Source organism: Rhea pennata, chromosome 19 (assembly GCF_028389875.1).
Source record: "Rhea pennata isolate bPtePen1 chromosome 19, bPtePen1.pri, whole genome shotgun sequence".
In the NCBI taxonomy this organism is placed as follows: Eukaryota; Metazoa; Chordata; class Aves; order Rheiformes; family Rheidae; genus Rhea; species Rhea pennata.
In genome coordinates this window covers 845154-869591 of record NC_084681.1, presented here as the reverse complement: position 1 = coordinate 869591, position 24438 = coordinate 845154, and the positions used below count along the sequence as shown (strand labels likewise).

The 24438-nt window shown below is 59.3% G+C and overlaps 1 protein-coding gene across 2 annotated transcripts; it reads left to right on the top strand.

The window, feature by feature from the left end:
* Positions 1-3662: 3662 nt before the first annotated feature.
* Positions 3663-8602, top strand: CBX4 (chromobox 4). 2 transcript variants are annotated; one of them, XM_062592054.1, is made up of 5 exons: positions 3663-3802; positions 3908-3951; positions 4820-4885; positions 5726-5792; positions 6391-8602. In XM_062592054.1, exons 1-5 carry the CDS (start codon positions 3734-3736, stop codon positions 7726-7728), a joined length of 1584 nt encoding a protein of 527 aa, XP_062448038.1. In that variant the 5' UTR covers positions 3663-3733; the 3' UTR covers positions 7729-8602. The 2 variants fall into 2 exon arrangements, with proteins under 2 accessions (XP_062448038.1, XP_062448039.1); XM_062592055.1 differs by lacking the exons at positions 3663-3802; positions 3908-3951; positions 4820-4885 and adding an exon at positions 5347-5423.
* The last annotated feature ends 15836 nt before the right edge of the window (positions 8603-24438 follow it).

The following is a 24438-nucleotide window of genomic DNA, read 5'->3' as shown; positions in this document are numbered from 1 at the left end:
ATCAAGCCTCGCAGTGCCACACGCTGCACACACACGGCGAGAGGTGGCCCGAGCCCCAGCAGCCTGGTCTACCTGTCGGCAGCTCCTTACGCCCTCCGTGTGGGGCAAAGTCTTGCTTGCTGAAAGGAGTGATGTCCATGTTGACTATGCTCTACAGAGAAAGAAAAAAATGAACATCTTTTTGCACAGGTGTGTAGCAGAGGAACAAAATATCTGCAGAATGCGTATCTGCACCTCGTTCCTGCTTTAGAAACAGGCACATAATAAACAAAACGTGTGCTGTTAAACAACCGTTATAGTCAGCTTTAAAAGGCAGCAGTCGGTTCTCATTTCTTTTGGTTGGAAACTCTTTTTCTTTTCTCACCTCTGTGACACGCCCAGGCCAGCCAAGAAGAGGCAGCAGTCAGAAACGTTTGCCTCCTTTCTTTATTTGGGATATTTTATGTGCTTCAGATAAGGTGTCCTCTTTAGAATTGACAAAAGGAAAGAACTATCAGTTCATGAACTGCTTGCTATCCGAGCAAGGCAAGAGATAGAAAATCACCACCATTACCATCATTACTGTGAATCATGTGCAATCAGCCTGGTAACAGAAAGCAGATGAACATCCTGCAGAAATCTACAGGAGAGGAGCTGGTGCTGAGCTGCTGGAGCCACGAACTCGAGAATGATTAAAATGCTTTTAATACTGGCTTTCAGGGTTGTTTTCACCTTATTTTTTATATTATATTTCATCAGCGGTCTCTCATACTCCTTCCGAGACAGGCTCTATAGAAATACAAAGGATGCCTGGTCAAGTTAAAAAAAAAAAAAAATGTGTGCAGCCAGCCAGCCCTCTGCCCTCCTTATCTCTCCTCCTCGGCTGTGTCCTAGGAAATGCCAAGCTTTCCCCATCTTGTCCTGGCAGATGCCGGGCCAGGCTCGGGCACGGCTGGGCTCAGCCTGGGCTTCAGCGCCTTTTGCAGCTCACCCACGTTGCAGGGGGGGTTGCACTGAACCGCGCTCGTCCCTGGGCATTTAGTTTTATTGCAAGCATTAGTGGTTTGTGCTCGGCTTGTCTCCTCTGGCAACAGGAGAAGCTTGAAATGTCAAAGGGGAGGGTTAACAAACTCCGCTGGCATAAATTTCAATGAATGTATGTTTCTCAGGAAAACCGCTAAGTTAAAAAATTTTAAAAAAATTTTCCTGTCTATGCTTTCTTTCGGCTGCCGTTCACAATGGATAATAATTCTTACATTAAGCCCCTTCGGCCCTCCAGGGAAATCAAAATTGTAATATCAGTTTGCTTTTTATTGGCTCGGCTCTGCGATCTCGGCGGCTGCGTCTTTGTTATGGTCTGCGAGGCGGTGACATTCAGCGGAGCCTCCCCAGGTGCCCTCGCACCCCGGGCCCGCTCGGGGCCCCCGCTCGGGGCAGGCTGCTGCCGGCCGGGGCCGCCGCGCTCGGGGTCCCTCCGGCGCCGAGCACGGCGGGGCCGCGCCGCAGCCGGCGAGCGGCGGTCGGGCGAGCCCGCAGGCCGGGAGCGCCCGGGGCCGCGGGGCTGCGCCCCGGGCGGAGCGGGGAGCCTCCCCGGCCGCCTCGGCCTGCGGGGAGCGCGGTGCCCGGCCTCCCGTAAGGAGCGTCTCCCGGCCCCGGTGCCGCTCCGCGCTCAGCCCCTCCGCTCCCGCACGAAGGCGAAAGTTGCCGGGAGCTCCGCGCTCCACCGGCCCCGGGAAGGAGGGGCGGGCGGCCGCCGTGCGCCGAGCAGCTGCCCCGTCCCCCGGCCCGGCGAGGAAGCAGCGGCCTAGGCACAAACCCTGCCCCTTGCCCAGCCCTTGCAGGCGGCGCGGCCCCGGCGAGAGCCCGGGAGGGGGCTGCGCACCGGCACGGCGGGGCCGGTGCCCCCTCCCCAGCCCATCTCCGCGGCGGCTCCCCCGCCCCGCCGTGAGCCAGGAGCCCGCAGCCGGGCCGGCGGCGGGGGCTCCGCCCGGCCTGCGCCAGCCGCAGCCGCGGCCCGGGTGGGCCTGCCCTCCGCGGCACCCGGCGCAGCTCCCGCCGGCCGGGACCGGGCAGGCTCCGCCGCGGGACGCGGCTGCGGCGAGGCTCAGCTCGGCACCTGCCCAGGGGCGGCGCGCGGTGCTGCGCTCCGCGGAGCAGAGCCCCGCGCGGGCTCGGGCCAGGGGAGCCATCCGCGGCGAACCGAGCCGAGCTGGGCCGTGCGCGCCGGTGGCACCGTGGCCAGCCGCTCACCCCCGCCCCTGGGCAGCGCCTTCCCGGGAAGGGCCTCACGCGCGGCCGCCTCCGACACGGGGGGGCCCGTCCTGCCGTGGGGGGCCTTGGCCGGGGCGCAGCGGGGCCTCGGGGGTGCGGGCGGCCGCCTTCTGCCTCCTGATCGGCGGCGGGGAAGGCGCGCAGCTGCCCGCCCCTGTGGCGGGGGTGAGCGGAGCCGCCGCGGCGCTGCACCGCGGACGCGCCTCGCTGCCGGCGCGGCTCGGCGCGGCTCCGGCGCCCCGGAGGCCCTGGCCCAAGCTCCGCTCCACCTGCTCGGGGGAAGCGCTTCGCTCCGGCCCCGCCGGGTTTCCAGGAGCGAAAGCAAAGAGGGGGCGGGGCCGCGCCACGGGCACGCGTGGGCCTCGGCCTCCCCGCGGGGACGGCAGAGAGGCTGCAGCGGGAGCCTCGGCACCGGCGAGCCGCGGGGCCGCTGTGCCGCCTCCGTCGGGACGGGCCCCGCTCCCGGGACTTCCCGTGATTCGCGCACACGGGAGGCGGGAGCGCAGCCCCGCTGCCCTGGGCTCGCCGCCGTGGTCCTCCGTGCCGGGAGCCGGCGTCCCGACCGGCCGGGGCCGTTGGCGGCCGCTGCCGCGCGGGGATTCCGCCACCGCCGCCACCTGCCTCGTGGCGCCGCGGGGATCCGGTCATTTTGGGCGCTTTGGTTATTTTGCAGAGTGGTGAATCACCGCCGCTGGGTGCTCCCCGGGCCGGGCTCCCCGGGGCCGCGAGGTCCCGCGGAGCAGCGGTGCGCGGCCGCGGCTCGCTCCGGCGGGGTTCGCGCGAGCCCGGCCCGGCCCGGCCCGGCCCGGCCCCGCGGCTGTGCGGGGGCACCCGCTCCGCTGCCGGCCGCGGCCTGGGCACGTGCGGGCCGGGCCCCGGGTAGGACCAGTCCGGTCCCCCCCACGACCAGGGCGAGGTGCAGACCCCTCGGCAGCGCGGGGGTCGCCCCCACCCCAGGGCCCACCGCTCCCTGCCCTGCCGGTTCCCCCTGCGCGCTTCCCTCGCGCATCCTCCGCGGGGGGCTCCGGCTCCGCGCCTGCATTTCAGGCCCCTCTAGGGCTCCCCGGGAGCACCCCCTCCCTCTCGGGGGGGGGCAGCGAGGCGGGGGGCGCACTTGCCCCGTGCGCTCTGCCGCCCCCCGCCGGCCGCGGGGCCCGTGGGGCCGTGCTGAGTCACGCGTGGGGCGGGGGCCGGGCTCCCGCGCCCCCCGCGCCGCTCCTCCCAGGCCCCCGCCCGCTCCCTCCCCGCCTCGCTCCCCGGCAGGTCTGCGCCAATCCCCCGGCCCCGCCGTTGACGGGCAGCCGGGCCCGGGAGGCGCCGCCTCCCTGACGTCTCGCCCCGGGATTTGCACGGGTTGCGGTGCCGCGGCGGCCGCGGCTCAGTGTCTGTCGGGTCGGCGGCGCGGAGCTGCCGGAGCCCCGCTCGGCTGCAGCGGCCGCGGCGGGCAGCGCGGACGCCCGGCGCGGCCCCTCCCGGCTGCAGCATGGAGCTGCCGGCGGTGGGAGAGCACGTCTTCGCCGTGGAGAGCATCGAGAAGAAGCGGATCCGAAAGGTGAGGCTGCGCAGGCAGGCAGGGAGGCTGCGGGCGGCGGCTGCGGGCGGCCGGGGCAGGCGGCGGGGGCTCGGGCTGACGCCTTCTCTTTGCTCCCCGCCGCAGGGCAGAGTCGAGTACCTGGTGAAATGGAGAGGCTGGTCGCCCAAGTGAGTACGGAGCGGCGCGCCGGGCGGGCGCGGGCTGGGGCAGGCGCGGCGGCCGGGCCGGCCCGGGCAGCGCCTCTCCCCGCCGCCGCTCCCGCCGCCTTCTGCACCGGGAAATGCCCCGGCGGCAGCGGGGAGGCGGGGAGGGGGGGGCGGTCGGGGCGGCGGAGCCCGGCGGCGGCAGGAGCGGAGCCAGGCAGGCAGGCGGCGGCTGATGTGCACCAGAAAATGGCTCCTTCCCCCTTTCCCTCCTCGGGAGCCAGGCTCCATATTGCAGAACCGAGCGGGGAGGGCGGGGGAAAGGGGGAATAATTACAAAAATAAAACGCGCAGCCCCTGCAGCCGGGAGCCTGCCCGCGGCGGAGGAGGCGCGGTGGTCGCGGGCTGCCCCCGCAGAGCTGCCCGCCGCCGCGGAGGGACCGGCCGCTGAGCCGAGGGCGGCTGCTGCGGGCTGCGGAGTATTTGGGGTTTACATGACAGTGCCTGCTGGGGGGGTGGCGGGGGAGAGGGTCCGCGCTGTTCTTTAGGACTCCGCTGTCGGATCCCTCCTCCACGCTAGAGCTGCTTTAATGGGTCCAGGAAAGGGGATTTGGAAAATTTCATCATGACATGCTTAGAATTCCTCCGGAATAATAACTGCGCTAAATAAACAGTTCCGTCCCCGTGTCCCTCCTCCCCCTCTGCCCATCCCCCTCCCCCGGGGACCTGAGCCCTGGATGCGAGCTCCGAGATGGGCCCAATGTGCCAGACCTGGAAATGGCCCCGAGCAGCTGTAGGCCGGGAGCACCCCCGCCCCGGGGGCCTCGGCCCCAGGCCCCCTCCCGTCGAAGGGCCACGGCGGCTGACGGCTCCTCTTTTCCCCTCTTGCAAGGTATAACACGTGGGAACCGGAGGAAAACATCCTGGACCCCCGTCTGCTGATCGCCTTCCAAAACAGGTGAGCGGCGGAGAGGAGGCGCAGCGCTGCGCGCGGGGCGGGCGGGAGGAGCGCCGCGCCGCGCCGCGCAGCGCTGCGCGCGGGGCGGGCGGGAGGAGCGCCGCGCCGCGCCGCGCAGCGCTGCGCGCGGGGCACCCTCGCCCCGTGCCCGGTTGTGCAATTGCAAATGCGTCACGGAGCGGCACGTTAGCCCGGGGGCCGCGGTGGGGGCCCCGGGCGGCCCGGGGGCGCGGCCCCGGCGGGGCGGGCGAAGCGGGACTGCCGGGAGACGCCTCCGGTTCAAGGTCCCCCGCGCCGCGCTCCCCCCACGCCGCCTCGCCTTGCGCTCCTGCCTGGCCGGGGATTTGATGCCTGCGAGTGAAGGAGGCGGCGCTGCTGCTGCTGCGCTTGAACTGGCTTTTTTTTTTTTTTTTTTTTTTTTTTTTTTTTTTTTTTCGTGCATTTATTTCCTGTAGTATTTTGGCGCAAACTGTAAACTTTAGCCCCTTGCTGCAGCAGGAGGAGGCGAGAGCGGGGAAGTCGCCTCCCTCCGTGCCTGGTGAGGAGTGTGCTGCCTTCACATGCTGGCCACATCCAAGTCCTGCTCACCTTCTGTAGGACCTGCTGGCTCCGCACCTGCAGGCAGCCCAGCTAGCCCTGGCTCTGGTGTTGGGGGGGGGTCCCCTTCCACCGCCTGCTTTGCACTGGCTGTTAAAGCCAGCTCCCTGCACCCATATGGGGTCGTTAGAGCCCCAGGGCATGCACCTCCAAGTGCCTCTGTGGTGCTGTGTGCTGCCAGGCATGGGGATCCATTGGGCCACGCGCTGCTGCGTGGGGCTCACTGTGACTGTGTTTCCGCAGAGAGCGGCAGGAGCAGCTGATGGGATACCGCAAGCGGGGGCCGAAGCCGAAGCCGCTCGTTGTACAGGTAAATGCAGGCTCGAGCCTGGTGCCCCACATCCGCTGCGCAGCCTGTTTGCCATGCAGCCTTGTCTCCGGGGAGCCTCTTTCAGTGGGTTTCATCATGCTGAGGAGCTGTGCGCAGAGCCCTGGGTTTTCCAAGGCCTTGGGGATCCCTGCTCCCCAGCTCTGAGCTCATCAGTCAGTCCCACCCCAGGAGTGGCCACTGTTGATTCACTCCCTCCCCCAGCTGCTGTGCAGACCCACTGCACCCAGGTCCCCACTCAGCCACGGACTGCAAATGGGACTGACAGGCCACCTGCAAGGAGATCTGCAGCTGCAGTCCTGTGTTTGGTCCATGTTCCCAGGCAGCTGATTGAAGGTTTTTTTTTTTGTTTTGTTTTTTTTTGGTTTTTTTTGCTTCATTAAGCTGGAGCAATGCACTGCCTGTAAGTGTGAGTGGGCCAGGGCTGCCTGCTAAAGTACACACTCTCCCATAATGCAGCATCCCTTAAAGAGAGCGACTAGAAAGGCAGCTAGTCTACCACAGTGTTTAGCAATTGCAGGAGCACCCGTGCCTTGTCTAGGGTCCCTGGCTAACCTCAACCCCTGGCTTTCTGTTGCAGCTTCCCTCCTTCGCCCGCCGCTCGAATATCCTCACGGGGCTGCAGGACCCTGCTGTGGACAACAGGCCAAAGCTGGACCTCAGCTCCTCTGGCAAGAGCCAGCAGCACCAGTACGAACTCAACAGCAAGAAGCACCACCAGTACCAGCCCAATGGCAAGGAGAGCAGTATGAAGCACCAGTCCCACAGCAAAGGGAAGTATTACTACCAGCTGAACAGCAAGAAGCACCATCACTACCAGCCCGACCCCAAGATGTACGAGCCCCACTACCAGCCCACTAGCAAGGAGTCACAGAGCCAGGCATGCTTAGACAGTAACAAGAGCCCCATGGTCACCCACCCAGACAAGTGGGCTCATGGCCCCACCAAAAGCTTGCTGGGCCCAGTCAAGAACCTGTCTGCAGAGAGCAAGAATGTGGCTGAGAAGAACCTATCAAGTGGTACTGGGCCACCCCCTCGGGATAGGGTAACCAGCAACGGTCTTGGGGGCAAGATGAAGATTGTCAAGAACAAAAACAAGAACGGGCGCATTGTGATCGTCATGAGCAAGTACATGGAGAACGGGATGCAGGCTGTGAAGATCAAGTCTGGGGAGCCACCCCGGAAGCGGGCTGCGGAGGAGAGGACTCCTAAGAAGGGTGGGGAAGAGAAGCTGGAGGTTTGGAGGAAGCCAGGGGAGGAAAGGATGGTGGGCAGCAATTCTCTGAGCAAAGCAGAGGGAGAGGGGAGGCAGCCCTCTACAGAGCTCGAGGAAAATCCCAGAAAGACTCCCCTGGCCAAGGAGCTGCCTCTTCCTCCTCCAGAGCAGCCCCTGCAGCTCACCACCAAACCAGACCTCGTGCCCTGGTCCCTGAATCCTGCACACGAGCACAGCCCTTCTTCCATGGGACTGAACCTCTCCAGCCCGAGCTCCCGGAAGCGCTGCCTCTCGGAGCCACACGAGGACAGGGAGCCCGGCAAGAAGCGCCTCACCTCCCGGAGCATCAGTGCCCCCACATGCCTCAGCCCCGCTGCCCCGGAGAGGCCAGAGGCCCCCGCCCCAGCCGCTGCCCAGCCGGAGGTCATCCTGCTGGATTCGGACCTGGACGAGCCCATAGACTTGCGCTGCGTGAAGCCGCGGGCGGAGGGCGAGCTGGCCGCGGCGCAGGTGAAGCCGGAGGCGCCGCTGGTGCCGGCGGAGAAGCCGGCCGCGGAGCCTCCGCAGCCCCAGGAGGCCGCGGAGGAGGAGGAGGAGGCCGAGTCCCTGCAGGAATTCAAGCCCTTCTTTGGGAATATAATTATCACGGACGTGACCGCAAACTGCCTGACCGTGACCTTCAAGGAGTACGTGACGGTGTGAGGTGGGCCTGTGGCTGCTCCCCATGGGAGGCGCCGGCCCGGCCGGGGGCTGCCAGCCCCACGGCCTCCCTCTAAGGTACTGGCACCCCTTGCCCGGAGCCGCGGCCGCCGGGAGAGCCTGCCCGGCGCGCCGGAGGGGCGGACGGGCAGGGCCGGCGCGGCCGCCGCGCGGGGCGGCCACCGCGGGCTGCCGCCGGGACCTGCCGGCACCAGGACGCGCGAGGATGGGGCCTGCCAGTTACTCAGAGTTACATAGTATTATATTTTAACAGTGCTAACTTGTCGAGTGATTCTTGCTCCCGTTTGTACGTGGTGTTATTGAAATGTATTGTTTGAGCTGAAAGCTGGTCTCTCTCCGGCCGTGCTAATATATTTATTTGTAGGTATTTATATAATGAAATATAAAGCCTAGATTTATGGAGTCCCTAGATCACCTTATAAACTATATCAAACAAATATTTTCTGTTCTCCTTTTTAACCATTGAGCATTTGTTAGTCTCATTCCCTTGCCCTCCTTACAACCTGCAGGACCATCCCCTGGTATATATTTTTTGATACTGTACACATGTGGTGTTTCTATGTGCAAAAAAAAAATCGTTATCTAAAGCTAAACAAGCTATTATAGAAATTGCTGCTATTAGAAATGTCTAAACTATAAGCTTTCAATTATTAATTGCTTGAATGTAAATATTAAATGGAGATGTTGAAAGTGCATTTGATGTTCTGCAGCTAGTGTAGATCGGATTGCAAAGCCCAGCTGTTCGTAGGTGGAGCACAAGCTGCCAGCGGCGCTTCCTGGTCCGAGGGCTGTGTCATGGGGAAAGAAATGTATCATGCAATCATTGCAAAGGACTATAAACCTTTACAAAAACTACCAGGATCTGGAGTGCATTTGTTACTGCATACAAACCGTAGAGAAAGCTTCTGCACGGGTGAGCAATGGCTGGGGTGCCCCGGAGCAGGTACTGCAGGTTAAAATCAGACCTGAGATACAGAGCTCACTTTGTCTCTCTCAGGACAGAAGCAGCGTATAAAATATTTGACTTCCCCCAAAGGGCAGAGATGAGCATTTTGCAGGCCTCAGTGTGTAAAGGCCACCACATTTTCTCCTGTGTGCTCCCCAGAAGACGACAAGACAGAAAAGCACATGCTTCTGCACCTGATCTAATCTAATCCTGGGCTTCCCTCTTTCTCTCAGCTGCATAGAGGAAGGGCCTTGCTTTTTCAAAAGCAGAACGAGCTGTATGACATGTGAGGCATGCAAATCTGCAAGGCTTCTGGAAATGCAGGCCGGGAAGGTGGCTGCAATGAACGGGCAATTACTAGTTATCAAAGGTCTAAAGCTGACACTCCAGTGCAATTGTTCACAGCTTTGGGCACGATCATGGCTGGAAGAGGAAATGAACTTCTTCGGAAAGCAAGATAGTCCAAACTTGACAAATAAGGCTGCAGACATCTCAGAACTAGATTAACAGCTGCTAGATTCAGCTTCATACACTATACAGGACTAATTCTTTACAAAATGGCTTACATTAAGGTGGCAATCTAGACCGGTGCCTGGCTGCATGCAGCTGAGATGCAGAGGAGAGTCTGCGGCCTGTCGAGCTCCCAGTCACCCAGTTACTCGTTATAACACTTCCAGGCAGATTTGAGTGTTCATGTAGTGACTTTCCTTTGAATCTAGTGCTTGCAAAACTGATGCCATTGGCAGCCTGACTTGTCCTTAGGCTCTTGCTTAAGTCGATTTCTCCATTTTCCAGGGAAGATCTTAGTTGAAATACTGTCACTGCAGTTTAATGTGTATGTGTAGGGGCCTGAAGCTTGTGAATGGCAGAATTGGTTTGTGTGAAGTGGACCTTGCAATTATATTAGAGCTGCTTGAAGACATACCTGAATTGCCCTGTCAGTGTGCCTTAACCTCTGCCTGGAGGGACCAGGTGGGCGGGTAACTCACCTTGCCATCTTAATCCTGCCTTCCTGGTGTGGCGTGATGCGTGTCTGCCCGAGCCCCCCAAGCGGGTGTGTGGCAGTGCTGTTCTCTTCAAAGTAAAAATAACACCTCCACCCAGCTTGTGCTGCCTGCCTTTTGAGTCGCCTAGTCTTCTCAGACTTAATTACAATTAAATATAAATATCATTTTGGCAACCATCTCTTTTCAGACTTTGAGGGTTATGTAGCACCCATAGAAAGACGGTGCGATCATCCAGCCAAGTGTCATCTGTGAGGACTTACTTGCAGTGGGAACTTAACTGCATTAGCTTTGTCAGCCTAAGTATGGGTGTTCCAGTTCCTGAATCAGAATGCTTTTCCAAGGCACTTTTGGTCAAATCAGAGGAAAAGCAATGGTTCTGTGTGCAGAAGCTGTTTTCTCCAGTTTGGACAGCCATGGAAACTTGCATCAAGAAGGAACACTCTTGAATGTGGATACTGTTGTTGCAGACGGATTGTTTCTGTTCTGATGTAGCTGAGGTCTGCTATTCGAGGTGTTCATGCTGTGCTGGAATTGCTTGTGGGAGCTTATGCCGTGAAACTTGTTTCATCACAGTTATTTTGTTCGACTTCTTAGTGTGGATGAGGTCAAAATTGGCAATGGGGATCATCTGTTGTTTCAGTTGGTGCTCCACAGTTAATGGAAACTTGTGTCATGTGTATTTAGTGGCTATGACTTTCCCCACCTGCATGGAGGGGACTGGAGACCCCAAAATCTAATAATCTAATTCCACATGCAGGGAGCAAGTGGAAATAGGTAAACTGTGATTAAAATCAACATTTTGCCTGTTAACTGTGCTGAGTCTTGAGAGGGTTTTAATCAACTCTGCATGTCACTAGGACTGCGTAAGTGACAGGCAGCTCCGGCGGTGGAGGAGGGTGGATTACACAGGTGTCAGGGCAGAAGTCTGTGGGTCGTGCAGGTGAACCCTGACCCTTTGCTGTGCCCTGCAATGGTTTGGTAAGAAGTGTTTCTCTGCCATCCCAGGCTTAGCTGGCAGAGCAGACAATCAGAAATAATGCATTGCCCTTGATTAATTAAGCTAATGGTTATCTGAAAACAAAAATGGCATGGAAGAAGAGACGCATGCTCAGAATGCAAAATGTGATTTATGAAAGAGGAAGTGCTGCTCGACAGACAGCAGCAGGAACCAGTCCAGAAGCACGGGGCTGGGCAGGCGGGCTCTCTTCGGGGGCAGATTGTGTGCAAAATAGCAACTTTTTCTTTATCCAGAAAAATGTAGATGAAACCAAAGGGGTTTCTCACAAATAATGGAGTATCTCTTTTAAACATGGGCTTGCAGACTCCTAGCCAAACCTGGAGTAGCTCTACTTCTATCACAAACAGGGTCAGCAGCCTCCTTCTCTAATCCGTAGGCGTGTATGACTTAACAATTACTAGCTGTTTGCAGGTTTACAATTAGCTTAACTCATTAACATTTTAAAAAATGGATTGTACTGTGTTGCCAGTCTTTAAGGAAATAATGTTCCTCTAAGTGTGTGCTCTCTGCAGTTTCCTTTCCCTGCACTCAACCACTGCTCCATTAGCTGCAGAAGCACCTAAAATACTGTCTCTTTTGGCAGTAGCTGTGGTTTGTTTGAGGCACCATTTCCCGGAAACCACATAGCCAGATATTTCTTACTTTAATAGTTTGATCATGTTTATCACAACTCCAGCAGCTTCCTGTGCAGTGAAAGATGTGATAAATAGTTACTGGTTTAAAAGATATGCTCTCCATTTTTTTTATACCAATTGGCTGAGAAGAAATGAAGTGTTTAGGGTATAAATTACTTATTTATACCATGCTCTTGCTATATTAAGTGCATCAAACCTAAATGTCTGCTACAGAGAAAATTAATGTGAAGTCCACTATGGTTTCCAATGGTTATCAAAGTGGTACGGGATGAGCTGTACCATCACTGCTCTCCATTAGGAAGAACTGGTGCATGCTACATTTAATGTTTTTCCCAGGAATGCGTTAACCTCTCTTTGGTTTGGATATATTCCAGACAAACATTTGCTGATTTAAAAGGAGAATTTATGTTTGTATTTTAGCTCTTCTAAAAGGGTCTGTTGCATCCATTTATACACGGCCACTGCTGTACGGAGAAGGAACTGCAAATTTGTTCTGTAAAGCCGATTTTCCCTCCCTGGCAGTTGTGATGTTTGTGCCATTAACAGTGTTTGAGTCCCAGCTGTCTGCCTCCCTAGCCAAACCCCACAGCCCGTGTTTACTGTGGCCCTGTGTTAAATCACCCTCTCAGGATTTTAGGAGCATCTGTGTGCTCCTCGCACTGTGGTGCGCAGGAGGTAGGGTATCCCATGGGGAAAACACAGCACCCCAGGGTGCTGGTATGTGAGTGGCCATCAGGATGGGTCTTGTAGGCTTTATAGAAGAGATTACATCTGTGGGATGAGGATCCTTTTTAAGAAGGCTGTTAGATAAAGACACGATATGGAACTTCTGACTTTTACTCAGTATCAGAAATAGCTTTGCAGGGACTGGGAGGAGAAGCTAGGATCCAAAATGGGAATGAGGGAGAAACTTCTCCCTGGTAGAGAGCAGGTATAAATGTCCCTGTGCAGTGGAAAGTGGAGGGTTTCCTCTCTGTGCTTTTGTTAACATGTGCATGTGGTAGAGGAAGCTCCTGTAGCAAGTCACTGCATGCATTTTGGACAGAGGATCTTTTATTTTTCCTGTTCTTCTCTGTCACATCCCTGTGCACCATAGGGAGCTGACTGCGTGACTTCACTGTTGTGTGTCGTGGCCTCAGTCTCTTTCTGTCCTGCTTGGGAAAGCCAGCAACAAGGTAAAGCATTCATGGCCACATGGTTGGGGAGAGACCCCAGTCCAAGCTTGTCCCCCTGAACCCAACGCAGGCTGCGCAATTTGGCCTTGTGCATGTTGGCTGCCATAAACCATTTTAACTGAAATGGTATCTAACCAGACTGCGTGCCCAGTGAACGGAGGTGAAGGCCCTTCTTCAGGAATCTTCACTGCATGCTGGTAGCAACGGGCTGAGGCACTGGAGGAGATTGCAACCAGCCTTGCAGCTGCAGAGTCGCCCTGTGCTGAGTCTGCTGCGGGTGGAGAGCTGCACATCGCCTTCTCGTCGGGGAGGAGACTCCAGGTTTAGGGCAGCTGGACCAGGTTCCTGTGGCCTGTCCTTGGGAATGCAGAGTTGCCAAGAGGGGAGTGGATGGGTTTTGCTCCATGTTACTGCGTCTGCTGGAGAGATTTTTCCATGAGCAGGGCTCCCATCCAGGTGAGCTGCTGCAGGAAGGGTGAAGTTTGGGGGCAGTCTTCGAGTGCCAAAGTGGAGGAGCTGCACAAGGACAGTAAGAGCAGTGCAGGAGGAAGGCTTCCCTCAGCTCTGCCTGGACCCACAGAGCCTCCTTACCTCGTCCCTACTGCAGGGCTGTCTCTGATCTAAACAGTCGAAAATGCTTTGCAGTAGGAAATCCTCCGTCTCCTCCACAGATAAGATCATTTGGATTCAGACCAGATTCGTACAAGATCTGTGTCGGGAAGGGACAACCACAAGGACATTGCTCTGTTTACGTTTTCCTCAGAAGAGGAAAAAGGCTCCATAGTGACAGGCACAGCCTAAACTGCCTCTGAGCCCTCCCAGAACCTCTGCAAGCAACATGCAGCTCTGAAGGACCCTGCACACAGGAAAATGCTTCTCTCTGCACCATTATGTGGAGAGAATTCAGTTAAAAACAAAACAGTTTTTAATTAATGAACACTTGTTCATTAATGAGGTATCTGCTACCAATTTATCTGATCTGAATATGGTTTTGCAGCATAACCCTGATTTTGACAAAGTTAGTGTGGAGAGGCTGGATGATTTTGTGAGCAAGACAGTCACCTGGACTGAGGAGATGTGGGCTCGGCTCCTTGTGACCTTAGCAAAGACAAGGTGTCTTTCCACCTGTGCTACCCAGTTGTGGAGAGGGATGCTGTGGCTTCTGCCCTCTCCACACACCCAACGAGGGACTCTCCTGACTCCTGCCGGGAGGTCAGACAATGTGAGAGAGGAGATGTGTCTGCTGTAGCAGGGTATCATGCAGCCAGCTGGGGTGTGATGGCAGAAGGAGACACCATCCCGGTTGTATAACTTCATAGGAATCATCCTTACGTCTGCCAATCTCATGAGCACTGTGGTGGTATCACTGCGTGATGGACCTTTGGGCGCAAACAGGAGAGAAACCATCATCTCTGTGATAATGGGAGTCTGAGGCAGGTGCTGACAGGGGCCAAAGGCAGACGGGGGTCTCCTCTCCCACTCAGGCTGGGAGCTATTGGTGCCTCCCTTCAAGAGGTCAAGATCCCAGTATCGTTCAGGCAGCAATTTGCAGGCACCTCCTGAAGTCATTTCTCAGAGTGAGCCATCCGTTCAGCTGACACCTTGATGTAGTTTAAAGCAAACTGCAAACATGAAGATTTATTTTTATCGAACTAACAGGCATATAAAACATGCTGTGCAATGCAGCACAGTCTGGTAGGAAGCACCCTGAATTTCAGGAGTCTTGACTTTGGCGTGCTTGGCTCTGTGTCATCCCTTGCCAACCCTGTTAATAACAGGCATATGTGGTTTAAGGGGCGGGGAAAGAAGCAAACTTAATCACTAACTGCCAGACCCTCTAGGAGCTCTGTCAAACACTAGGACTTTTTTTTTTCCGAGGGATAGTTTTAGCACCAGATGGAATGACAGTCCCTGACCCAGGCCAAGCTGTTGTGCTACATCCCAGCCAGTGTTATGGGGTCTGTAACCCAGTAAGGTACTGGGAAGGGAGGTATGGCTGCAAACTGCACCACTAGCCTTTTCCATGGGATTTAAAACAATTCCATGGCCCTAGCGTGAATGCAGTTTCTGTGATATGGGCATGTCTCAGTCAGAAGTGCCTAGTCTGAGCAAAGAAAGGGAATAACTTAAATCTTTAGAAGGCATCATTGTGGTGCTGTAGCAACTAGAGCAGAAAAGTGCTACGGATACAGAAAATAAATTAAGCAGAATTGGTTATTACTATAAAATGCATTAACCAAATCCAGGCTGCCTGAACGGAGGGGCTGAGCTGATAGAAGCTTTAACAAATGTGTGTTTCATGTCAGACAAAGATGATAGCACCAATTCTTATTGTGCCAATGTAAAGCTGTATCTCAGGTTCTCCAATGAAGCAGGTGGAAGCTCTGTCTTCAACTTCAGTAGGGATGAGACCAGGGTTTACAAAACAAGGTAATGTCCAGTTAACAGCTGTGAAATGAGCCGCAGCCCAGATCTTCCAGGGGCAGCAACCTGCCCTTACCTGGAGCTTTTTCAGGAGAAGGGCCCCTGAGTCAGCCCAGTTTGCTCCTTTTCTCCATTTGTTGTCCTCACAGCTGAAACACAGTGTGGGGAGTAAATCTTTCATTTATGAAACACAAGAATAGGAAAACCAAGCTGACTCAGACTTCAAAAGTTACCTCTTAGCTGGAGCTAAATACGGAAAATTGCAGACCACGACCTGGTCTAAGAAAGTTGTGAGCAAGAGAGGCCAGAATGGAAATTAGGACTCAACATTTCCTCTCTGTCAGGTGCTTGCCGTGGCTGGCGTCATGTGCACTGGTGTGCATGCTCCGGGCCTGGGGAGGCAAGACGGGCCGATCCAGCCTGCGCCGGGTGACGCTCCCAGGTGCCGTGTCACCTCGGGGCCAGCAGCTGCCTCCCGCCAGCATGGACCCACACCAGCATCGCAGCACCAGGCTTCACATAGGAACTGTTTAAAACAGCTTTAGGGATCAAGAAACTGGCCTCAGAACTTGGGTGCAAACAGCCTGTTTTACAGAAAGAAGAACGCGGCTCAGCAGGAAGGGAAGGGAAGCGTGTAGTTTTAAAATGGCCACGGTAGGCTGCAGCTGTGGGCTCTGCCATGCTTTAAGGGTTAACCCCCCGAAAAGGCATGCCGGGAAATAGGAAGGCAAAACTGTACTGAGAGCTAACTTGTTCTGTGGGGGTGGGTGAGGCTTCGCGGGGTCTGTGTTTCGGTACGATATATCCTCCGTACACCACAGGGCACCGTTCACATTGCCTGTAGCGCCCAGCTGCTTTACCGCTGTGAGCTCTGCGTTAGGGAGCATGGAGCTAAGGCTGGTTAGCCCACAGAGGATTTTGAAAATAACCTTTTGTGCAAGTCTGAACATTGATTTCAGAGGCTGGCACTTCTTTTCTCTCATTCAGCAATGAATTCTTGGTTATCTGCAAAGACATTTATCTGTTTTCTGCTTTCTGAGGGTAAGAAGCCTGTTTTCCACTGCTGATGCATTACGGGGGAATAAACTTCACAAGTCACTGTTCATCATGCTATTCAGAGCTCAGAGTCATGGTGACTTGGGGAAAGAAAAACTTATCTTGGTAAAAAAATGGGAGTGTCAGGTTCTTTTAATTGCAAAATATAAATCCTGGAAAGGGAAGCTTTGTTAGGTATCAGAGAGCCAAAAAAGCAGCTTAAAGCAGAAAATACATGTTATTTTTTACATATGTTAGAAATTCTACGTGGCTTGAAAAATAAAGGATGAAACATTGCCTGTGAATATACCCATCCATTTGCAGTGTGGTGCAAGCCAGGCAATCATTTTAACATCAAGAATGTATTTTACAGCCACTGCCCTCTGTTTGTGCTGGGTCCAGCCGTGACACTATCCTTTTTCTGCCTATTTCCTTTTGGCACATGAAATCACTAGCTATAGATAAAATAGGAAGATTCATTTTGGCTTATGCAAAGAAGATGATATGGTGGTTAAACACCAGTGGTGCCTTGAATCTTCCTGACTAGCTGTTGGAGTGATGTCTTATCTTGAGTTTTAAGGGCTCAAAATGACCCTGAGCCATTTTTAACCTTAGGTGGGAAGAACCCTCCCTGGGTGTCCTTTTCCACTTTGAAAAATTCTTCACTCATTCCATGGTATCTGGTTTCCTGTTGTTTTTCACTTTTGTACCTCTGAAACCTGAAGCAGACCCACTTTCAGCGTGTTTGATGCTCTGTTTCTTGAAGATGCTTTAGCTCTCAGTTCTCAGAAATAACTCTTAGCCAAATGCAGAATAGAGAGACCCAACAAGAAGACATCTAATCTAATGTATCACATTTCCATAGTTTACGCTGCAAGCAGCAATTTGTGGTTCAGCAGCAACGGCTGAGTAGAGACAAGCATTATCACAGGAATTTCTTCCATCTCTCGCCTGAGTATGTGACAAATAAGTCCTGGCTGTGGCACGGTCTTTTCTGGTTTCTGAATAACATTTAGGTTTAATTCTATTTTTTTTCCTCTTTTCTTTTTTCTGGAAAGGCAATTTTACCTTTGCCACATGCACCTCTGTTCCCCTTAACTACGTGTTTTCTACATAATGCAACAGCATGTTCACTTGGATAGCATAACACAAAGTCGGGAAACGGCACAGAGAAGCAGTAAATAAAGGTAACCTCTAGGAACTGAGCAGGTGAAAGCAATCGGCTAAGGCGTTTTAGTACCACTCAGTGCAAGGTGGTCTGCCCAGGGACAGAAAACGCAAAGCCATATGAGAAGAATTGCGACGGTGTCCTGCGAAGTGCTAAACCGCAAAAGGGCAGGGGGGTATTGCAGATAACGCCCCCCCACACACACTCCCGACAGCAGTCCAGTGCGGATCTGGCTGGCTCAGCTAGTCCTCAGGCTGGCACTGGACGTTCTCCTCTGACTGCAGTTGTTTCCCAAGGTGATGTCCCTCTCCCCTCCACTCTTTTCCCGTGAGAAGGGCACAAAGGCAGGAGCCAGCCCGAAGCCGAGGCAGCCCCGCGGCGACGGGCACGCCGCGGAGCCCCCGGGCGAGCCCTGCCCCGGCAGGAGCGGCTCTCGCCCGCCCGCGCTAGCGGGAGCGTTACCATTGCGGGATTGATCTGTACCTGCATCCATCCATCTTCTGGGAATAGCCTGGCTCGACGATTTCAATTACAAATCTTCTAGGCAAGGGCCATTTCTTACTGCCGCTCGGGAGCATCACTCTGGTGCGATAGGGTACTATTTCCAGTCGTCCCCTATACGGTCCTGTTTAAAAAATAATAAAAAAATAAAGTCGGGGGGGCACAAAAGCATTGTAAATAAAGATTTTCAGTGTTTGTAGGGGAAATTCAAGCCAGAGCAAGCTGATGGTCTTGCCTCAGTAAGTGACACTGATGAGTCTGCTTTGGAATTCCATACTGTCTCCAGTGACTGTATTTCAAAAGGGCTCCTGAAAATTTAGAGAGAAATCCGAAAAGCAGTACAAAAATGACGTGAGGTCTTGGAGAACCTGAGAAGCTAGCGGAGGTGGATCTGTTTGGCTTCTTAAAGAGAAGGTTAAACACATTTTGATCAGCCTGTAAACCTCTACACAGGGAGGAAATTCTGTGACTCAAATGGGCTTTCATCTAGGAAATGAAGACACAACAGGATCCAGTGGCTAGAAGTCAGTATCAGCACAATTTGAAACTGGAATGTGGTGCCATTTTAACAGTGAATGAAAGCAAGCGCCAGAAAAAAAAAAATAAAAATAAAAAAATCCAGGTGGGAGGGCAAAAATCTACATTGCTTGGCATCTTTCGAAGAGATTTGCTGTCATTTAATCACTGGCTGTACGGGCAGGATTCAAAAATGCAATGGATGATAATCCACAGCCCGCATTATAGGGAAGGTCAGACTAGATACTGGCTCCTCTACTCTTAAAATGCATGCATTCCCGCCCCCTGCCCCCCAGGATTTTATGCCCGCCTGTGATTTGCATTGCCTTTCTGTTTTTATATCTCTAGGAACTTTGACTTTTTATTGGATTAATTCCTTTCTCTCTAGGGCATGCTTTCTAATATTTTGCTGGCAGCCATGCCGTGAATATCTGACAGCAACACTCTTCTTCGGGTGCCGGCCGGCGAGGAAGCCTCTCCGGAGCCAGCAGTGCAGTGGAATGTTTTCAGGGCAGGGGAATGTCTCTGCTGCCCCTTCCTATGGATTTAGGTGTCCCCCTCCCCGGTGCTCCGTCTCTCCCACCACGCCGCCTCGGGGGCATTTCCGCGGGGCAGAGCCTCCCGCCCCGGGCTTGCCGGTTCCTCCCGCCGGGTGCGGCCAGGGCGGGCGCCGGGCTGGCAGGTCCGGGGCTCGGGCTCTGCCCCGGGGCACCGCCGTCCCCGCGCCCGGTGCTCGGCGCAGCGTGTCCAAGCACCAAATTCCGGACGCGGGGAAGGCGGAGCGGAGGTGGGAAATTCTTCTCGCCTACACGAAGCGCTGTTTGCAGGAGGCCCGCGGGGATGGGAGAGCGGGGGCGGGGAGAAGCACCCGCTCGGACATCGGCAAGGGGTCAGGGGGCGCCGGAGGGCGGCCCGGAGCAGGAGGGGGGAGAGGAGAGTTTGCCCCAGAAGAGAGGCTGGAGCGGACCCGGACAGAGACCCGGGACCTGCCCCGAGTCTGTGCCGCGCCGCGATCTCGCAGCGGTCCCGGCGTCGGGGAGGAGCCGCAGCGGGGGTAGGAGGGCCAGGGGCAGGATGAGGCTCCACCTCGGCAAACCGGGGCAAACGGGAGGTCCCGGGAACACGGTCCAGCCGCGGGAGGAAACGTCCCGCGGACACGGCAGGAGCGGGCGGAAAACGAAACAGGGACGAGAAAGCAGGGCAGGGACGAAGCCCGGCGCGGTGGGGGCCGGCGGCGGCGCAGGGGCTGCGCGGCGCTGCGCGGCGCTGCGCTCACACCTGCATTGCAGCACTGGCGGAGCGGCGGTGCGCTCCCGGGCCCTCGGCGCCCGGCTCCGCGCAGCGCTGCATTGCAGCACTGCGGGAACCCCCTCCTCCCCGCGCCCTTCGCCTCCCGCCGCCGGCGCTCTGCTCCGGAGCCCCAGCCCGGGGCATGGGCGCCGGCCCCGCCGTGCACCGCTCCCGCTCGCACGACGATCTTCCAGCGCCGCCGCCGCGGGGATCGGGTCTCCCGCTTCGTGTAGAGCTGAGCAGCCCCCAGCCCCGGCTGCGGCTGCCGTGAGGCGGGAGGACACGGGCTGCTTCCCGCTATGTCTCCTGCACGGCGCGGGCAGGCGGGAAAGGCTCGAGCTAGTGCCTGTTAAATAACCCCCGCCCGGGAGGAGCCGGACGGCTGGAGGTGGCAGCCCGTCCCTTCGGGGCAGCCGCTGTCCTGCCCCTGACGGCGGCGCACGCCCTTCCCAGAACCTTCGACACGGATGGCAGAGAGACACCAGCGACTCGTCTCGATACCAGAAAGCGGCGGCCCGGCTGCCTCCTTGCCTTTCCCGCCGGGCTGGCGGTGCCGCCCGCCCCACTGGGGCTGCCCAGCAGCACATGGGTCCCGCGGACAGGCTCCGCACCTGTCCTGGCATCCTCTCTCCGGGCTGCTCTGGTGCCGACGAGGGCGTTTGGGCTGGACCCGCGGGGAGGGACCGATAGCACGGTGGGAGAAGCAGGCAGGGCGAAAGGGCGCTGTGCCCGGCTCCCGAGTAGCCTCCCCCCCCCCCCCCCCCGGCCGCTGTCAGGCAGGGGGGTCCTGGGGGCCCAAGGGGCGCTTGCAGCGCCCGCGGGATGGGCGAGGGATGCGACCAGACCCAACGTCCCTGGCCCATCTGAAGGGAGACTGATGACCGGGATCCAGGCTCCCTCGCCTGGGACAGCGGCCTGAAGCCTGCAGCCTCCCCAGCGCGACCGGCCCCGCCGGTCCCCGACAGCCACGAGCCGCGGCTGCTGCGCGCAGGCGGAGCGGGGCCCGGCTGCTCCGGGGGGCCGCAGTGGGTGCAGCGCCCGGCCGACAGCGCTCCCCCGCCCGCTGCCCGCCGCTGCGGGACGCGCCCTGCGGACCTGCCCCGCGGCGCCTCGCGCTCCTGCCGCGGAGCGGGAAGGGACCGGGACGATGCCAGGGGGAAGGAGTCTGGCGGCAGCTGGGCGTCCCGGGACCTGCCCCGCTGCCGGGTGCGGCGCCGCGGGGCACTGCGGGGTGCGGGGTCCCCGGCCGCGGGGGCTGCCCACCCCAGCACAACGGGGGCCCGTTCCCACGGCTCCAGCTCCGTCTCTGCTTTGGGAAAACGCCAGCGCGGTAACAAAATGGCGGGGAAAGGGTGGGATTGTCACGGCGAGCCCTGCAGCGCGGCTCGGCCGCCCCCGGCAGCGCCCGGCTGGGCCGCTGCGGCCGTGCCGGCGGCAGCAGCGAGGCGGCGGCCCCCCCGGCCTGCGCCGCTGCCCGGCCCCGCCGCACGGCAGGGCTCCGGTAGAGACGCAGCTGCAGAAAATGGCTGCTCGGCGGAGCCCGCTGAATCCTGCCGTGTGTGTGGGGGAACGGCAAGGAAACAGCGCGGCCTTCCCCTGCGGCCACCGCCCCCCGTGCGCCCCCGGGACAGGCGGCGCACGGGCGGCCGGTGCCCCGCGGCGCCGCCGGAGCTCGGGCCGGCCGGAGCGGAGCCGCACTGCCGCATTGCCCGGCCGCCCGCGGGGACCCCCCGGGGGGGGGGGGCTCACCTGCGGCGCTGCGGGGGGCGGGTGCCGAGCCCGCCCCGGCCCGGCCCCGGGCGCGCTCTGCCCCGCCGCTGCGGCCGCGGCTCCGCGGCGCCGGCAAGGCACGTGCCCGGCGCCCCGCCGGGGCGGCAGCCCCCGCGCTGCTGCCCGCGGAGGTGGAGGGCAGCGGAAGCTCCAGCCCCGGCGCGCCCGGGCGGCCCTGCGCCTCGGCGCCCGGGGACCGCGGGTAGGGCGGCGGTGGCAGCCAGACTGACACTTCCCGGGATCCCCGTCTGCGCGGAAGATGTTGGGGCCCCCGGGCGGGCGCAGCGGTGATTCCACCGCGATTGATTTCCCACTCGGTTTAAAATAAAAGAGACGGAAGAGCGAAAGAGAGGCCGCGGCTCGGCCACGGCACCGGCTCCCCGGCGAAGCCGCCACGAAAACTCGCCCCCGCGCCGAGCAGCGGCCGCCGCGGCCCCCCGCGCCTGCTCGTGGGGACGGTCCGCGCTGTCCTGCTCCCCCTCGCAAAAAGGGGTTTGTTCCCTGCGCTCCCGCGGGCATTTTTCGAGTGTTTCCGCACGTTATACGTGGGGCGTGGGAGCCTCCTCCAAACGCAAGTCTGGCAGCTCTGGCGAGGAGGCTTGGAGACCGACCGCCGGGGAGGGCTCCGGCACGGACAGGTCCCGCAGGAGCGGCTGGGGAGGGCGCCGCGCCCCGCGGGGCGCCGCGTAACCCCTGCATGCGCGGAAATCGTCGACTCCCCGCCGCGCTGGGGCGAGACTGAGTGGTGCGACGGACGCGTCGCTTGCGCCCTTCTGGGAAGCCTCTGCCTGGAGCCGCCCCGTCTCCTCGGCGAGGGGTGGGGAGATCACGGCCCCGTCCGCTTGCGCGTCCACGGGAACTGTCGCGCCGCCGAGACTTCGCGGGCTGGCCGCTGCCAGGGAGGCGCTGAGGCAGCGAGCAGCCGTGGGGCTGCCGGGGTTGCCTGCTCTGGGGTCACACCAGACCCCCGGCCCACGCGCTGTGGGCGCGGAGCAACGCGCGGTGCCCGGCGAGCCGTGGCTGCAGCGCGTCCCACAGGCGCCGCTGGCTCGCGGCCCCTATGGGACCTGCCCGCGCCGCCGCCGCTCCCTGCCCCGCCGCCCAAACGCGGAGACCTCGGCCGGGCCCGCCGGCGAGCCCGCGCCCACGGCTCCCGGCCACTCTCGCTGCGGTTGGGAAGGAGCAAGACCCCGTCGCGACCGGGCTGCGGATGGGACAGGGCAGCGGGGTCTCGCCTTAACTCCCCGCCTGGGGGGGGGGGAGGGGGGGAAGGGCGTGGAGGCGTGCCGCGGCGGACCCGTCGGTGCCGGTGCGGAGGAGGGAGTTTCTCTCCTTCCTCCACGAAACGCGCGTCGCGGCGTCGGGGGTGCTCGCGTGCCGCCACGACGGGCCCGTCTCAGCCGGGGCGAGGAGGGGGCAGCGGGGCGGCCCCCCGCGGCGGCTGCGGACCGGGGGCGGCGCGCCCCGTCCAGGCGCCGGCCGCGCGCCCGGCCCCGCGCGGCCCGACGGCGCGGGCGGGAGGGGTGGGGGGGGGAGACCGTTCCACTCGTGAGAGCCCCGTTGCTGCGATACCGGTGGACCAATGAGCGCTCACCAGCTCACCCCGGGCTCTGGCACGGCTTCCTTATATGGTGCGTGCCGTCTGCGGGGCGCCGCGCTCATCACCATATAAGGGCATGAACCTAAATACAGTATCTACCTTGTTCCTTCCCCCGGGGGGGGGGGCGGCGCGGCCGGTGCCCGCCGGGGCGGGGGCCGCTGCCCGCCCCGCGCCGCGCCTCGGCGCAGATGTTGCCGCCCCCCCGCCCCCTCCCGCTCTGCAGCCCTGATGAAGCCTCTGCTGCTTATTAGGTGAAATGCAAATGAACCGTGATTCACGTCTAATTGCTTTTGTTAAAAGCAGAGTCGGAGGTCTGCGCTCGGCTGTGGGCACGGCGCTGCCAGCGCGCCGGAGCGGGGCAGGGAGGGACGGGGGCAGGGGACGGGGCAGGAGGGGCCCGAGCTGCCAGGTGAGGTGGATTCGTTTCTGCTCCCGGGGAGGAGCTGTGGGGGCCACGGAAGCGCTCTCGGGGTCCGGCGCTCCCACGCGAGGCCGTGGGCAGGAGCCTGGGGATGGCATGGTGGGCTCGGCTGGGCCAACGCGAGGGGAGAGGGGACCTTTGGCAGCGCCGGGAGGCTCTCCGGAGGGCTGAGGAGTTCCAGTCACACCTCATTACAGCTGTCAGATTCCAATTTATATCTCCCCCCGGCCGTGACGTCGGCTGGCGCCCCAGATACATTGCTGACATGCCATGACTGCAGCTTTCATTCACCCGAGCGCAGCAGCCGCGGGCACCGCGCTCCGGCGCGCCCGGCGCAGGCAGGCTGCGGCGGGCCGGTGGTCTCTGTCCACGCGTGGCGTTTCGGGGGAAGCGGAGTCCCTTGCAGCTGGAGGCGCGACAGAGCAAATTCGTCCTTCTGGAGTCCTTGTGAGGCCAAACAGTCCTGGAACTGACGTGGCCAGTGACTCGAGCGAGATGGAGCCAGGCTGGTTGGGAGGGAGGGGGAGGCTCTCACGAAATATTAGGGCTTCCTTGCCCGACGCAGAGCTTGTGGCGATTCCTCCTTCGTTAGCCTTTGCAAACAGCTCATATTTATGCTTCTACAAATAATCAGCAAATTCAGAAATCCCGGAAACAAAAGGTCTTTTGTGCAAAGTGTTTCCAGCCCGGAGTGTTGCGATAAAGCGCCCCCCTCCCCGATCCTCGCGTGGCGCTCCACCTCCCGGGGCGGCCGCAGCTCTCCCGCGTGTCGGTGGGAGCTGCAGAGTAGCGTGGCTGCAAGTTCGGCGGCCCCTCGGGGCCGGAGATAACGGGAGACTCTCGTTGTATTTTGGCACGCTCTGAAAGTGAGCTAATGAAGGACGCGGACTGGCGCTGTGCACGGCCGCTCGGAGCTCCACGTGGGCGCTGCCGCGCGGGAGGCGGGGGCAGGAACCGGCGCCTGCTCGGCCCCACCGTCGGTGCCGCGAGCAAGGGCTGCGCTCGGGGCACGCCGCCGCTGCGGGACCGCCTGCAGTTGGCTGGAGATCGTGTCCCAGTGGCACCCACCACCTGGCGGCCACATGACTGTGGAACACGAGTGGAGCTGGTCCCACGTGCACGTTCGACGCGCGGAACCCTCCCCGTCCCCTCTTCAACTGCCGCAGCGGTGTGCGGCAGGGAGGAG

Excerpts from the sequence above, each read along its gene's own strand:
- CBX4 (XM_062592054.1), top strand. The coding sequence starts at position 3,734 with ATGGAGCTGCCGGCGGTGGGAGAGCACGTCTTCGCCGTGGAGAGCATC. Across the intron at positions 4,886-5,725 it reads CTGATCGCCTTCCAAAACAG|AGAGCGGCAGGAGCAGCTGA; the intron begins GTGAGCGGCGGA and ends GTGTTTCCGCAG. Across the intron at positions 5,793-6,390 it reads CGAAGCCGCTCGTTGTACAG|CTTCCCTCCTTCGCCCGCCG; the intron begins GTAAATGCAGGC and ends TTTCTGTTGCAG.